General features: G+C 44.6%; 2 protein-coding genes across 2 annotated transcripts; one reads left to right on the top strand and one right to left on the bottom strand.

Annotated features, from left to right (window-relative positions):
• On the bottom strand, positions 160 to 849 carry LOC110431110 (vegetative cell wall protein gp1-like). Its single transcript, XM_021449814.1, has one exon. The coding sequence runs from the start codon at positions 847 to 849 to the stop codon at positions 160 to 162; it is 690 nt and encodes a 229-aa protein (XP_021305489.1).
• LOC110430761 lies at positions 11,565 to 15,869 on the top strand. Its single transcript, XM_021448684.1, has 3 exons — positions 11,565 to 12,126; positions 14,578 to 15,471; positions 15,579 to 15,869. The coding sequence occupies exons 1-3, from the start codon at positions 11,688 to 11,690 to the stop codon at positions 15,623 to 15,625; spliced, it is 1,380 nt and encodes a 459-aa protein (XP_021304359.1). The 5' UTR covers positions 11,565 to 11,687; the 3' UTR covers positions 15,626 to 15,869.

Below are 16,103 nucleotides of genomic sequence, written 5' to 3' on the forward strand. Positions count from 1 at the left end.
GCCGCCGCGTCGAGGTCGCCTTGCGGGGCGCTGTTGCGTCGAGGCGGCCGTGCTCGTCGAGAGGCCGAGCGCCGGACCGCGCGGGGGTTGGCGGACGCCGCGTGGAGGCCGCGGCCAGGGGCATTTCCGCCTTCTCCTCCCCCTCCCCCATGGACGAGCTCAAGTAGGAGGAGCACGTCCCCGAGCCGAAGGCCCGTGGGGGACGCTGATCCACGTGCGGCGGAGGCGCGCAGGAGGAGGTGGTGGCGGCGGTGGTGGTGCAGCGAGCGCCGGGTCGACGAAGTACGCCGGCAGACGAGTCGGCGCCGACATCCGCGCCGCGATGGTTGGTGGAGACGGACGGCGCGGAGGCGGGCTGTGCGCAGCCCGCTCAGAAGACAGCGTCGGCGTCGGGTACCGAATCGGCGACTGAGGCTCTATGCCCAGTGACAGCCATTGGCTGGCCACCATGGATGGTGGCGGTGGTGGGCACGGGCCGTCGCCGTGGAGCGGACACCGAGGCCGGGGTGGAGCCGGCAAGGCGAGGACCGGCGCTGGAGGCGCCGGTGGAGTTGGTGCCCTCGACGGTGGCGCCGCGGGCGGAGCCGTGGACGACACCACCGAACGCTGTGACGGAGGGCCGACGTTTGCACGTCGGTTTCCCCCGAAACGACGTCGTATAGGAAAACGCCCGGGGTTCCTGTTGAGATCACGACGTTCGCCCCGAAAGCGATAGCCGCGAGCCTCTCCAAGGAGTTCCCGGATGTCCTCCAGTAGTTCCGCCTGAAGGCGGTTGTTGCCGAAGTGTGTGCCCAATGTCCGGGCACGGTTCATCGCCATCCAGACGATTTGGAGGATGAGAGAAGCCATTGAGGCAGGATTACGGCGAGGGAAAGGCATGATTCTACCTTGGAGTGATGCCCTGGGCGAAGGTCGATCCCTCGACGAAGTTCTATCCAACCGAGCTATTCCCCTCTGGGGGGAGAGCGATGTGCTGATAACGTGTTACGAGTGGAATGCCAAAGTACGAGAACAGAGAGGAATAAAATGAACTCGGTGTTTCTTTATTCATTGATCACGGGTATTTATACAAGTCGGGGGGGAGAGGAAACTCTCGCCCCAAGTAAACTCGAGCCCACGATGAGTCGTGGGTGATATCACGGAGGTGGAACCGGTCTCCACAGTTACGTGCGTAGTCGTGGGTGATATCCCGTAGGCGGTCGTGGGGGACGTCGTAGTTAGGATAGATCTCCCGTAAGAGGATCCGAGAAGATGAGATCACCCCGTAACAAGTTGCTTCATCCACAACAACTATCACTAGCTCATCAGGATTCGTTGAAGGAGTCGTACTACTCTTGAAAAATTTATCAAGAGATCCTCTCTGTGATTCTCTCGATGCATCTGCAAGTCTTTTCCTTTTCCTTTTGGAAGCAGCAGATTCAAACTTTCTAGATGACATTATGTCCTAAAATCCTAAAATTTAAATAAACGACACACAATTAATAATTAAAAAGTGCAAGCGTATGTAACTACAATAAATAAATTAATCATGAATACGTTAAACCAACCAAACTGTGATTACCTATGGATGTGAAAGTGATCCACACTCTATCCTCTGCACTGGTGCGATCCTGTGATGATTGATGAAATGATGCGGCTACAAATGGATCACGGACGAGGAATTGAGGATGATGGGAATTGGGTGAATGAGCCCTAAAATAATTGATCCGCTTGATTACCTGCGTGCACAATTGCAAGCTGTGTTCGGCAGCCGCGGCGCCGCGCGTTCCCAGGTTTGCTCCGTCTTCTCAAACCTGCGCTACTTCTAATTGCTGTGCTGGGCTATTAGACTATTGAAGCCTACGTTAGGGCAATCACAATACAGACTCTATCATAGAGTCTAAAGTTACTTATTATCTCGAACAATGTGGACTTAGAGTTTAAATAAGACTTGGAGTCTTATTTTTTCTACCTTTTTCTTCTATGAATATGCTGTCACATCAGCAAAATACCATAAATAATATATAATTAATTGTCTTGGACTCTGTGATAAAGTCTTGCATTGTGAGTGCTCCATCTCCAAGAGCTTAGCTAAAATTAGTAGCCAAATTCTAATGTTTAGCCATTTTGTAAAATAGAAAACTTTTTAAAAAAGAACAGGTCCACAACAGCCTTGCTATCAGATAGCTAGTGTCAGTGGTTGGCTATATATGGCCAACGAAAATCAAGGAATAGCAAACTTTCTATTTTACAAAATCAAATAACACATCTGTTGGAGCATATTTTTCTACTATACAAGTTCTAAAAAGCCTTCATAATAAGAATAGCAAAGCTGTTGGAGTTGGTCTAATACATACTACTACTAATCTAGTATATGAGGTGAGGCCCATCTAAAGTTAGGCCAGGGTCGGTGGCACACCCTGCCCACCCTAGGGCCGGCGCCGGTAGTGTTGGAAGAGTAGGTACTGTGTTGTCACAAACGTCATCAAGCTAACTCAATTTGTTCGTTTAAGATTATCTAGCAAATCTAGTAATTATTCAACAATGTTTTTCTCTAATAATAAGTTAGCGAATAATATTTTCAACCATGACTTATTAGTCAAACGAACGGGCTATGGAAACGAGCACCACTACTGGAAGGGGACGAGCCGTGCCGAGTTGGGGCTAGAAGCATGCATCGCATCGCCACATCAGGCTAAGAGAGCAGGCGTGTCCCTATGACGTACTACCAGGTCGTGTCATGCGGGGGAAGCTCTGTACTGCTATTCTACGAGAAACCGGTGCAATAGAAGAGAATAGGAGAGAGAGAATTGAGGAAATAGAAATTTTTTCTAACCCATTGACATGTGGGCCTATATGTAAAGGTGATAGAACATTCCCAATCTCTACTTACTCCATTCTAAATTAAAAGACTTTTTAGCTTTTCTAACTACATATGTTTGCGATGGATTTAGATATACTCTATATCTAAATATATAGTAAAAGTAATATTTTTAAAAAAGACAAAAATATCTTATAATTTGAAAAAGGAGAGAGTACAACACAAGTCTCTTGTCTCTTTTAGTTTTGTTTTCTCAATCTCCTATTTGATTAAAATAGCTGTACACATTTGGAGACCACTTCCATAAATGGCCTAACGGCCTCCAAGCAATATGTCTCTAAAAAAATATTTACAGAGACAGTTTTAAGGCAATTATGTCTGTTGATCATCAATTTATAGAGAGTCTCCTTAGAATGTCTATCGCTGTAAAAAAATAGCAAGTTTTTAAATATCCAGCTATATGCAGCTATCTTAGGCTATAGCTGTTTGAGAAGGACTTAACTATTTTCAATGTACAATTTAGTTGTTAGTTGTTGTTATAGCCCGCTATTTATTGTTTTCGAAGATAAATTGCTAAGGCCTTGTTTAGATAAAAAAAGTTTTTAGATTCTGACACTGTAGCACTTTCGTTTTTATATGACAAACATTGTCTAATCATGGAGTAACATTGTCTTGCAATTTACATATAAACTGTGCAATTAGTTTTTGTTTTCATCTATATTTAATGCTCCATACATGTGCCGTAAGATTCAATGTGATAGAGAATCTTGAAAAATTTTTGGTTTTTGAGATGAACTAAACAAGGCCTACCTTAGATGGCTATTTAAAACAATAATTTTTAGAGACAAACATTTTAAGATACACGTCTTTAAGAATCTGTACTAATAGGGCAACCATTCTAAATAAACATATCTAAAATCGATTAAATGAGTCAGACATCTTAAAGGTCCGTCTCTAGAAATAGTTGTATTAAAAACTAACTAGTACATTGCCCGTGCTAACGCTACGGTGACATTTAGAAAAAAATTACAAAACTAAAATAAATCATAAAACTAAAAAAACAAATCTACCCCACTAACCAGAAAGTATATATGAAAATTATGGTACTTCATTTGGGAACATATATTTGGTTTTAAGTTTTAAAATGCTATGTAGAAAAGTTGAGAAACACAACTGATCTACAAAGTTCCAAGAAATTTGCAGTCTTGAATACTGAACCAGAAGCAAAACTAGCACCAACTTCTGTAATTTAGGAACACATTTACCATGTCAAAACTTAACAATCACCGGATAGAAAATTTTACTATAAGCAATTTGTATAATTGTATTGCACAAATACTCAAACTGAGACCATTCCAAGTCTTGATAAATTGATCTACCAATCTAGTGAATTAGACTGAAAAAAGGTAATGAGCCACATCTATTCTCACATCAAACCGGTTCTGTTATTCAAGTGAAATAAAATATTGCATGAACAAACTCATGCAGATACTAAAGCCATTGACAGGATATTACTTCTTTACTAATCTGAAGCAGGAACTATGGAAGTTAAAATAGATGGAACAATCAAATGCAGCATAGAAAAAAATCAGAAATCTTCTCAAATTGGTATGGGATCCGCTTGCTATGCCACCATGGTGAAGAAAGCAGCAGACACCCTCTTTACTGCTATGATATGAAGATTTATTTGGCAATCATTAGTTTTAGCAAGTCGCTATTTTATTTGGCAAGTCAAAAAAAGATCTCTCTCCAACAATTTAGTATTCTAACTTGGTAAAATCACCATAAGCGTGGTTTTTTTCCTAGGGCTATTTGCAAAGTGAACACAAAACTTTCTTGTAATTAATCAAACCCAAATCAGAAATTCTTCTCTCTAGCAGTTTTACAAAGTGAACACGGTAAAAAGTTTCTATTTACATGGATGCCCTTCTCTCCGTCTACGGCGATGGACGGACGGAGCACAGCGACGGTCTCGTGGCTCTGGCACCGGCGTCGGGCGGTGGCCGAGCAGCGGTGGCTGGGTGAGCTACGGCCGCGCTCGCAGCAGGAGGCACGCCGAGCGGTGGGTGGCGGGCAATGGTCGGGCAGCGCGCTGCGAGGACAGGCGGGCGAGCAGACTGGCGCAGCTCTGGTGGGCGCGGCGGGTGGCGCAGCACCGGGGCGGGCAGCGGCAACCGAGCAACGGCGCCCAGGTGAGCTGCGGCCTCGCTCGCGGCGGGCGACGGAACCGCACGCGCGTCGGGCATTTGCTCGTGGCTGGCGGCGCGCCAAGCGGCGAGCGGGGGCCGAGCGGGGGCGGGGGGAGAGCTGCGGCCGCGCTCGCGGCCGGTGGCGGGCGATGGTCGGGCAGCGTGCTGCGAGGACGGGCAGGCGAGCGGACTGGTGCAGCTCCGGCGGGCACGACGGGCGGCACAACACCGGGGTGGGCAGCGGCGGCCGGGTGATCTGCGGCCATGCTCGCGACGGGCGACGGAGCCGCACGTGTGGTGAATTTGTGTGATGTGTGATTGACGCGATGCTGAGGGTGTGTAAGGTCGTGATCATACTTCTAACCTAGGCCGTTAAATCTGTAGGATATGTGCTGTGAGTCATTGATTTTGCAGGTGGGATTTGCCTGTAGAAGATTTCAACTATAGTAGAGATTCATAATTTTTATGAACTTAGGTGAAGATTAATTTTAGATCAAAATTGTAGCCCTCGACAAGATCTACAAAGTACCAACATGATCTACAACTTTGTAATTGAGAAATTTTTAATTTGAAACATTAGAATGCCAAAATCTTGTTTTCGTCGAATTTGTATATATTAAAGTTGTAGTTATCAGTACAATTTGCAACTTTTTAGTTGAATTTTTTTTATTTGAATTTGTTTATATTCTTAATATGTAAATTTAAAATTTAGAATTTCCAAACCATCTTGAATGTTTATAGGGTTAATATCAAAGTTTTAGTGGCTGACCCAATCTACAATAATGTTGTTGATGATTTTTTTGATTTTAAATTGTTTAGAGACTCAAGTATTAGTTTTAATTTCACATGTTTTGAGATTTCTTTTTAAAGTCTTCATATCATCTCGGATGAACACACACCCTTAATCAAATTTGTAGAGCTTGACGGGACTTAAAACTTTGTAGTTGAAACATTTTTAATTCGAATAGTGGCTAAAATATTTAATACATGATGACAAACTATTAATACATAAAGATAGCATTCATAAATGAGTGTGTAGTACAGTAATAAAGAAGCGCTATATGTGCGTTATATGTGCTGCCAGTCTTAGGTTTGAATCCTCAAAGGCTCTCTATTAAGTGATTTATAAGATTAGACCAAGCGTAATTAAATCTAACAAAAAATATCTACCTCACATTCATCAAATTGTACGTCGCCAAAATCTAATTAGAATTTGAACAAAATAGCCGGATAATGGCAATCACAAGTTTGACTGGAATAAGAATATTTTTATAATTTTTTTCTGGTGGGGAAAAAGATTACAATGATGACACATTTTATTCCCATTCGATGGAACATTTGACTGCAAACTGAAATAAAATAGGCGATCGTTACCTATTTGCGTCCACCTTTTTTTTCTTTGCTGTGCTTAGGCCAGTCTTGAGAGTTTCATGACGTTGTTTCCAAGACTGTCATGTCATGTGAAATGAAATGAAACTTGGATGAAACACCCACTCTCAATGGAGAGTTTTATTTCATAGTTTGATAGGTATTTAATTCCAAGACTCATAGAGAGTTGGTAACCGTGCCAAGAGAGTTTCATCTAGATGAAACTCATTTCTTCTCTCTCTTCTTAAATACACTGCTATATCATCAAAAAAGTCTATGTGGCAACCTATTTAATGTAAATAAAACTTAAATAAAACCCCATTGAGACTGGTCTTATGTGCATGTCTATATCAGCAAACAAATGCACATAATATGTAAGCGTAAGCGTGTCATACAAAAGCTTCTTTGGCTTGAGTTTATCTATCAAATCAGCCAATCATACCGAATCTGCTAATTATTTAATAGTGTTTTTCTCTCCCGTTCGTTTGTCTTATAAGCTGTACTTTTTCTGCCAGCCAACAGTGTTTTTTCTTTTATAATAAATTAGCGAACAATATTTTTAACCATGACTTAGCGAACAGTACTTTCAGCCATAGATTTTCTGCCAAGTGAACAGACTTGAACGTTTGACATGGCCACCAACCCCACCACATTTAGCAATAAACAGATGGGTAGTATCGATGGACAAAAGTAGATAAACAGATGGGTAGTATCAATAAAGAGATATTTTCATTTCTATCTCTTGTTTCTACAAAAGTGGAAGGGACCTGTCTACGGGTGCATAGCATGGTCAAGCTCCAAAAGAGTGCTCGGGTTGTCTCTCTCCAGTCTTCAACGAGATAAAGCCAGAAACTTTTTTAAAGTTTCCAAAAAAAATCACTGGGCTGCCCTTCTGATCTGAGTGAGTGCACCAACCGCATTACTTTTTGTATGTAATATATCCAAGGTTATAGCAGATGATGTCCAATTCCTTGCTAAATCGTTGGACACATGAGCCTGATATTCCCATTTTAGTTCCTCAAAGAAGGAGGTGCCCTTTTGCCTCTTCCTTTCGGTCGCCAATTTCAGAATTCTCTTTACCTTCCTGCGTCCAATAGAGACAGAGATAAGCAGTTGCAGGGGAAGGCTTGCATGTACTTTCAGAATGGTTCCAGTTTGTCAAGATTAATATGCATGCATGCTCTCGTGGTTTGCAGGGAAAAACATAACTCTGAACAACTCAAATGTTTCTTTCGCAGCACAGTGTCGATCCCAGTTAACGCAAATCTGACGAGCACGAAAGTTTTCACGCCGGCCACCAGGCCACACGGCACCCTGTTCGGTTGCCTGGGAATGATTCCCAGCTGAATATTTTCTTCACTAATTTATACTAATCGATCACCAAGCCACTAAACACTAGTAATGAAGTTCTCCTAATATTTTTAAGTAGTAATAACACATAACTACCCGTCATAGCACATAATAGTCTTCACTAGGAAGTATTTGGTAGGAAATATTTTTTATACTAAATGTTAAATGCTAAAACACTAGAATCTCACAATCAGTACAAGTTATAGATTCTGATTGTGAAAAGACAGTCTTCTAAGACTACCTTTTTGCTGGTGCCCTCTTCTCATGATGCACACACCCCTTCACGTTTATGATCGAGGAGCGGTGTAACCATCGAGAGTACGAGTACCCCGATAGTCTTTAGTTTTTGAAATTCACCAGGTGCATTTGTATCTATCCAAGTTGCATCCAGGGACGAAGCCAGGAAAAAATTTAGGAGAGGCTGAACAAAAGTTCTACATCAACTTAGCTCTACTATTACTCATCGTAAATATAGATTAATGATGAAATTTACAAAATATATAAAAAAATAAAGTGTTCAGCCCACCCTACCTTATAAATTTGTGTCTAAAATTAGAAGGAGAGTACTAAAATTCCACTGGACCAGCAGCGGTAGGGGGGCTGGAGCCCCCCTAGCCCACTGCTGGCTTGGTCGCTGGTTGCATCATTCCCTTTGATGCAACACACTTCTCTTAGGGCCTTGTTTACTTCCAAATTTTTTTGCAAAATAGAAATAGTAGCACTTTCGTTTGTATTTGACAAATATTGTCCAATTATGGACTAACTATGCTCAAAAGATTCGTCTCGTCAATTTCGACCAAATTGTGCAATTAGTTTTTATTTTCATCTATATTTAATACTCCATGCATACGTCTAAAGATTCGATGTGACGGGAAATCTGAAAAATTTGGCCTAGGATGCGTTTGGCCTACGCCTACTGTTGCCCAGCCGCAACAGCAGCGACGCCAAAACTGCGGCGCTACTTTTGCTCGCCAAGCTTTTGGCAATTTGCGGTACAGAAATTGAACTTCCAGATCCTAGTCATGTTGTGGCGGGCTATAAGTACGGCAGCTAACCAAACAGCCGCCACAACCTAGTTCTAATCATTTTTTTCATATTTTAATTAAGAGAGAGAAAAGATAGCTTCTGATCAAGAGCTAGACTCATACGCAGATTTCAAGAACATGTGACAGTGCCATGCGGGTCAATTATACTCAGCGCCGGTCCTAAGATCTTGAGGACCCTCTAGCAAACTCGTCGCTCTTGAGGACCTTCTAGCGAACTCGTCGCGACGGTCCCTCTAAACCATGTATAAAATCTTATATAATATATATAGACGTTGATTTTATTTACAAAGCGAAAGCAAATTTTATTGTAAAATTTATGTGTAGCACCTTTTTTTGATTGACTAAATCTTAACAAATGTTTCTTAGGTAACATTCTAAAATTCTAATACCTAAGTGAAAGGATCAAGATGTCTAAGAGAAAGGTGAATTGGGCTTCTCTAAAAAATTTAAGCAATCTATAAGCTTCAATTCAACCTTTGTGCCTAAGTGTGTTCTAGAGAGCTACTGGATAAAAGTTTTGCAACCTAGTTCCAATCCTATCTAGCATGACAATTCTAGGAATGTAAGTGCTCAAAGTAAGTGCTAGAATGTAAAGAATCAGAGCAAGAAGAACACAGTGATGTTTTGCCGAGGTATCAGAGAGTCGTCACTCTCCACTAGTCCTCGTTGGAGCACCCGCGCAAGGGCCTTGCTCCCCCTTGGTCTGTGCAAGGACCAAGTACTCTCTACGGGCTGATTCTTTGACTCTCCGTCGCGGTGAATCGCCCAAAACTGCTCACAAGCTTGACACGAGCCATCCACAAGAACTCCGGACGGTCTTCGTGCCTCCAATCACCACCAAACCGTCTAGGTGATGGCGATCACCAAAAGTAACAAGCAAAGAACTCTCACTTAACCAAAACAAGGCACTAGAGAGTGGTGATGCAGACTTGAACTCTTGGAACTCACTAGAGAAGGATTCAGTCAATAAATCACTCAATTCTCAATCCTCTCTAGGCTCTTGCTTCTCTCTTGCACCACAAGGTGACTCTCAACTAATCAAATGGGCAAGAGACCTCCCATGGACAAGGTGGAGGAGTATAAATACTACCCATCAAGTCCAAGGGCCAGCCACTCGAATTCCACACAAAACGAGTACACCAGACGTGCTTGATGTTGCACCGGACGCGCTACGCAGAGGGTTCGATGCTACATTAACGACTAGTTGAACTTGCAAACCTACTCTACACCGGGCGCACCAAGAGATTGTCCGATGTCTCACCCAGAGCTCGTCCGATGAGAAGTTGATTTGCAGACCTCTCCGGGTAAGGGACCGGACGCACCTCGTAGGGTCCGGTGCGTGCGCCCGGTGTCTAACCCTAGACACTCGGCATGCTGGCTTGAATCCAGCATACACCGGACATGCCAACAGTAGCACTGTGGCGTCTGGTGTCAGCGTCTGGTGCTAGTTCTCTACCAAGACTTCGTCGAATCGCGATCTTTCCAAAATGAAGTTTGCTTCTCTTGATCTAAGGAATTTCTTAGAGCTGCCTAGTGCTACGTTTACCAAGTGTGAACCACACCTAAACCTAAAGCCTTGTCTAGGTCAAGTTACTCGCTCAATGCCCCCTTAATAGTACGGTTAAAGGAAAAACAAAATCCTAAACTACTCTAAGTGCCCTTCAACACCATATGACACTTAGACCTAGTCTAGTCTTGACGATGTCGAACAATTCTTTGAAAACCGAAACTATTTCCACCATTAAGTCGGCATGAACGTCCTAGTTCACCGATCACCATTACCATGACCTAACTCAAATGATTTGCCTCTACAAAACACACGTTAGTCATAGTAATCAATATTATCATTAATCACCAAAACTCATTAGGAGCCTAGATGCTCACTAAGTTAAAACAAAAACATGACAATACAAGTACAAAGTACTAAGAGTCTGAAATACTATATAAACAATTAATTTAGATTAAAAATAAACAAAGAACAAAATACTTAAAGCCTAGACATGAACTAAAACAAAGGACAAAAATATAACCTCCAACTCCGTGCGCGTATGTGTCGCGAACTCGAGTTGCGGTCAGAGTGCGGCGTGGCTCCTCACCTCCTCTCTGCCCGAGGGCCGTGGTGAAAACTGAGAATGAAAGTCAGAAAGGCCAATGATCTTCTCGGGCTGACTAGCCAATTCTCATTCTTTCTTCTCATTAGTTTGCTGATGTATAATAAACTATAGGGTCTAGATGTTTGTATGCCTAGGCTTAGGCCCCTCCTATATTTGGGCTCTCGGTCGTCGCACCTCTTGCCACCCCCATAGTCCCGGCACAGCCATTGTTAAAAGCTAAAATTATCGGAGAGGTTGAATAGAACTATTAACTAACTCTCACTATTGCGGGTGCCCTTAGACGCAAAAGTTGTGTCTTCATTATTTGGCAACTTGCGGTTGTAAACTAAACACGTCTCAAAACTAAAACGAGCGCAATGCAATAATGTAATGTGATTGAGTTGACTGACTTGATAGCATCGCTCGGATAAATTACTTCTGGATACACGAATGTTGTCCATCCGTAACTAATATGTTGCGGTGACGAGGGTAGCGTTGTTAAAACTCGTGGCATAGTATAAATTCTCCATGATTGCGCACAAGCATATATATTCTTTAATTCTGATGCTAATGCTGGACCTGTCGTCCTCGAGCGAGGTTCTTGTTAGCTTAAACCGTACGAAACTCGATCAGCTTCCTACTGCACAGTGCACACCCGTATGCTGCTGCTGCTGCGATAAATATTCCATCTCCTGCCCAACCACATCTGTATATAGTAGTCCTCCTAACTACTACCTGCACTCCAGTTTCTCACTAGAGCCTGCAGCCTGCTAGCTAAGCCACCGAGCATATTGAGTCCAGTTGCTACACACTACTGCACCCTCTGCTAGCTGCGTCGGCGATGTGTCTGCCGTTCTCCTGCGGCGGCGGCGACAAAGGCGACGATTGGTCACATGACTCTAGCAGCGTCCACCACCATTTTCGGCAGCCGCCACAACCACAACCTCCTCCGCCACCAAGGGAAGACGAAAAGCAAACTTATTATAAGCCTCCCCCTGAGAAAGAAGCATATGGCCACCATGGGACCAACATGCCTGCCGGCGGCGGCGATGGCATGAATAATGGAGGAGCTCGTGCGGCGGAAGTGAACAAGAACGGAGGAGGGCACACGACGGACTTCGGCTACTCAGATGGCAACGTCCATGCTTCTGTCGGCGTTTTCCGAGGTCGAGAGAGTCAGAGCGCTGCCGGGAAGAAGATCGTGGCGTCCACCGCTCCAGCGATGCAAGCCTTCAATAACAAGCATAGGGATATGGCCGCAGCTCAACAAGCTCCTCAGGGTATGTATGTCGTCTCTGCTAGTCCTCGCCACCCCACCATGGCCATGGGTCGTCGGCAGCATCGATATCGCATCCCAGCGAGGCCGCTGATAGCATGAAGGCACCACTTCAAGTACTACCGATGGGTCGTCGTGGTCCTGAAGACTACTAGCTATATATACCCTACTGCTGCTGCAGTCACCACACAGACGCCGTGTTCCCCAACAATTTCGTTCGTTCTACGGTAATCGTGAGTGTTCGTGACCCATGATGATGATCATGCATGTATATATATGGCGACAAAGATAATAGCAACGGCGGTGAAGGTTTGGACGTCTCCACGAGCACCTTTCTCTACTGCAATCCACTGATGACGACATGGAGAGCAGCCTCCGGCAAGGCGCTCCTCCTAGGTGTGCAAAACGTAGGCCTCCCTACGATATAGCCAATTGATTTTTTTTCCCTATATATACATGTTAGGTTGATCTCAGGCCCAGCCCAACGGCTGGGGCCTCTTTCCCCCTGGATCGCGCCCTGATCGGGGGCGCCCAACCGATCCATGGTTGGTGGGCCCCCGACGCGCTGCGCTATATAAACAGGAGTGGGGGCCGCAGGCACAATACTCTAAGTTCGTCGTGCATACACCCCACTCGACAAACCCTAGGCCATCCGATCAGGCTTGCGCAGTGGCGTCGGGAAGCACCACCGCGCCGCCTCCGTCCTACCCTTTTCCCACCGTCGTCGGGCAGTGTCGCTGGAGGCCCGAAGGTCGCCGTGATCTACATCGCCGCAGCACCAACACTCACGCCATGGACGTCTCCGGATCTGCTCCTTCCGCCAACGACGGTCGAAACCCTAAACTCTTGATCTATATGCTTCTACTCAATTGTAATAGATCTAGTGTATGCACATATATATATATATGTCACTGCATGTATTGTTTTTGTCCCGAAACCCTGTTTATCCTATTGCTAGTAGATCCTGTAGATCTATCATTGGTATCAGCCGATCTAGTAGTAGATCGGGTTTCGGGGATTACCCAGCAAGAACAGCAAGTAGAAAGAAGGGATTTTCAAATCCTAACTTTAAATCAGTCAATTTGAAAACACCCAAACCCTAGCGCACCAGATCCAAATGCAGAAGAACGAGATCAGGGAAGGGAACCAACGAACCCTAACCCTAAAAGCATAGATCGGGAAGGGGAAACCTAACCCTAAAAGCAAAAGGAAGGCCAGTGAACTACCTGTGACGCGCGGGTCGAGTTGTGAACTCCGGCACCGCGCGGTTCTCCATGCACTTGCACCCAGGGCACCGCACACGAAACGCTCGACGGCGACGCGCTCCACAGTGGGCGAGCGCGCGCACCGGCGAGGGACTCGTGGCGGCGCCGTTTTCCTTCTCCGGCCGCCAAGTGCAGCGCCGGCCGCTGCCGTGGCATTTTTTGCTGCTGGGCGCGGCGTGGGCTGTGGAGAAAAGCACAGAGAAAGAAGAAAGGTAACGGCCGGGGCGGCGGCGTCTTCACCGGCGCCGGCGTGTTTTCCAGCCGCGGCGGTCCTACTACTCTGGGCCGCCGCCGTCAGGGAGCAAGGAAGCAGAGAGCAAGAGTTAGGGTTTTGGTGAGAGGCGGCGGCGGCCAGCCCTTTTATCTGCGCGAATTCCACGCTGAACCGTCGGATCTGATCCAACGGCCAGGATTCGCTGGACCGACTTTAAGCCCAGGCGGGTTGCGGTGTTGGGCCGAAATCCATCCGCCGGCCCAGGTTGCGGCCTGCCTAATGGCCATGCGACTGCACGACATTGGGCTGGGCCGTTTTCCCCTAACTGGGCCGCGAGCATCCAGTCAGAGAAGAAGAAAAAAAAAAAAAAAAAAAAAAAAACTGCCGCGCTGCTGGGCCGCTTCAAGCGAGCCGGCCCAGGCTGCGGTTTCGCCAGCGCCCACGGCCCGCGCATGGGCTGGGCCAAAAACGCAGAGGCCGAATGGCCTGCTCAGCATAAATAGCACAGAAATTTTTTATTTTTTCTGTTAAATTTTTCAGAAGCATTTTAATATTTATTTATCCAGTTTTTGACTCTATTTAATCTGCACCAACGTGTTTATTATTTAGAGAGCAAGATCAGCTAGTTATGCTTCTGAAAATAGCAAGTAAATTAATGTTTTTCCGCTGCGCAAGTTATTTTTTTTTTTTCGTTCTCATATTAAATTGAACCAACGGGATATTTAATTTGAGACATGAGTTTTAAAGCCTAGATTTTTTGTGATATTGTTATTTTTTGACCAACGTTAATAATAGCAATATTGCAAATTCCGAGTTCTAATTTTATGCTTTTATTCTATTCTGCCCAACGGTGATTAGAATTTATGTACAGAGTTAATTTTTTGTATATCTTGATTTTGACCAACGTTAAATTAAGATATGCAATTATTTTTCCTAGATGTTGATGTTCTCACTATTTTCTCATATTTAATTTCAGACCAAGCGCTGAATGCGATGCACTTCATTAGTGCAATTCCAAAGCTGACGGGACAGAACTATGTTCTGTGGCGCGAGGAACTTGATGCTGCTCTAGCACTTGCTGAGATAGATTTGGCTCTTCAGGAGCCAAAGCCCACTGAGCCAGAGGAGCCCGAAAGGGCTCAGAATGAGACCGATGAAGCTTTTGCTAATCGGAAGCGAGACTTTGCTCCCATCAGAGCAAAGTATGATCTTGAGAAGTACAAGTGGGAAAAGTCAAACCGCAAGTGCAAGATTGTCATCAAGAAAACCATCACAGAGGGCCTAAGAGGTGCAATCCCAGAATGTGACACAGCAAAAGAATATCTTGAGAAAGTGAAGAATCAGTTCACTGGTTCAACCAAAGCTCATGCTTCCACCCTGATCCAGAAACTCACTAACATGAGGTTCACAGGGGGGAGTGTGAGAGAGCACATTCTGAGCATGAGCACCATGGCAGCCAAGTTAGAGAAGCTAAAGATGCCCCTCGCTGATGGTTTCCTCATTCACCTAGCTCTAAACTCACTTCCTAAAGAGTATGAGACATTTGTTGTTAACTACAACACACAGCCAGAGGAGTGGGATTTAGAGAAGGTGATTGCTATGTGTGTGCAAGAGGAAGAAAGGCTCAAGAATGCAAATGGTGGTTCTGTGAACTTTGTGAAAGGAAAGAACAAGAAGCCATTCTACAACAAGAAAGCTCCAGATGCCTCCACCTCCCAGAACAAGGGAGGAAGCACTTCACAGCCTAAAGCACACCCAAAGCAAGACAACCAGCACAGGCAAGAGGACCCGGATCGCTGTAGATGGTGTAATGAGACAGGGCATTGGAAGCATGACTGCCCTAAGTTCATGAAACATTGCCTAGTGAAAGGTGAGGACATTATAACTTTTGTTGATGAATCCTTATATCTAAGTTATGCTAGATCCACATGGTGGATTGACTCAGGTGCAACTGTTCATGTTGCAAACTCTTTGCAGGGATTCAGTGGAGGGAGAACCCTTCAAAGAGGAGAAAGACAGATTAAGGTGGCCACTGGTGTTGAAGCTGAAGTTCAAGCTATAGGAAATTTATCTCTAGATTTAGCTAGTGGTTTCACCCTTGAGTTGCATGATGTTCTTTATGTTCCCTCTTTAGCTAGAAATTTAATTTCAGTTTCATGTTTGTCAGACTATGGTTTTGATTGCCATTTCAGCAAGAATGATTGTAAGCTACAGTTAAATAATAAATGTGTGGGTCTTGCCTTCCGACAAGACAAACTTTATTTATTATCTTTGTCTGAGAATGTGAATGCTGAATGTAATAATGCTGAGAATGCAATACCCGCAGATGCTAGCAAGAAAAGAAAGAGAATTGATTCCTCATCGAAATTATGGCACTGTCGTTTAGGCCATATTTCGAGGGGGAGAATAGAACGCTTAGTCAAAGAATCAATCCTCCCACCATTAGAACTCTCAGAGTTAGAGCAATGCGTTGATTGCATTAAAGGCAAGTTAGTAAAGAAC

This window comes from Sorghum bicolor, chromosome 10 (genome assembly GCF_000003195.3).
Source record: "Sorghum bicolor cultivar BTx623 chromosome 10, Sorghum_bicolor_NCBIv3, whole genome shotgun sequence".
Lineage (NCBI taxonomy): Eukaryota > Viridiplantae > Streptophyta > Magnoliopsida > Poales > Poaceae > Sorghum > Sorghum bicolor.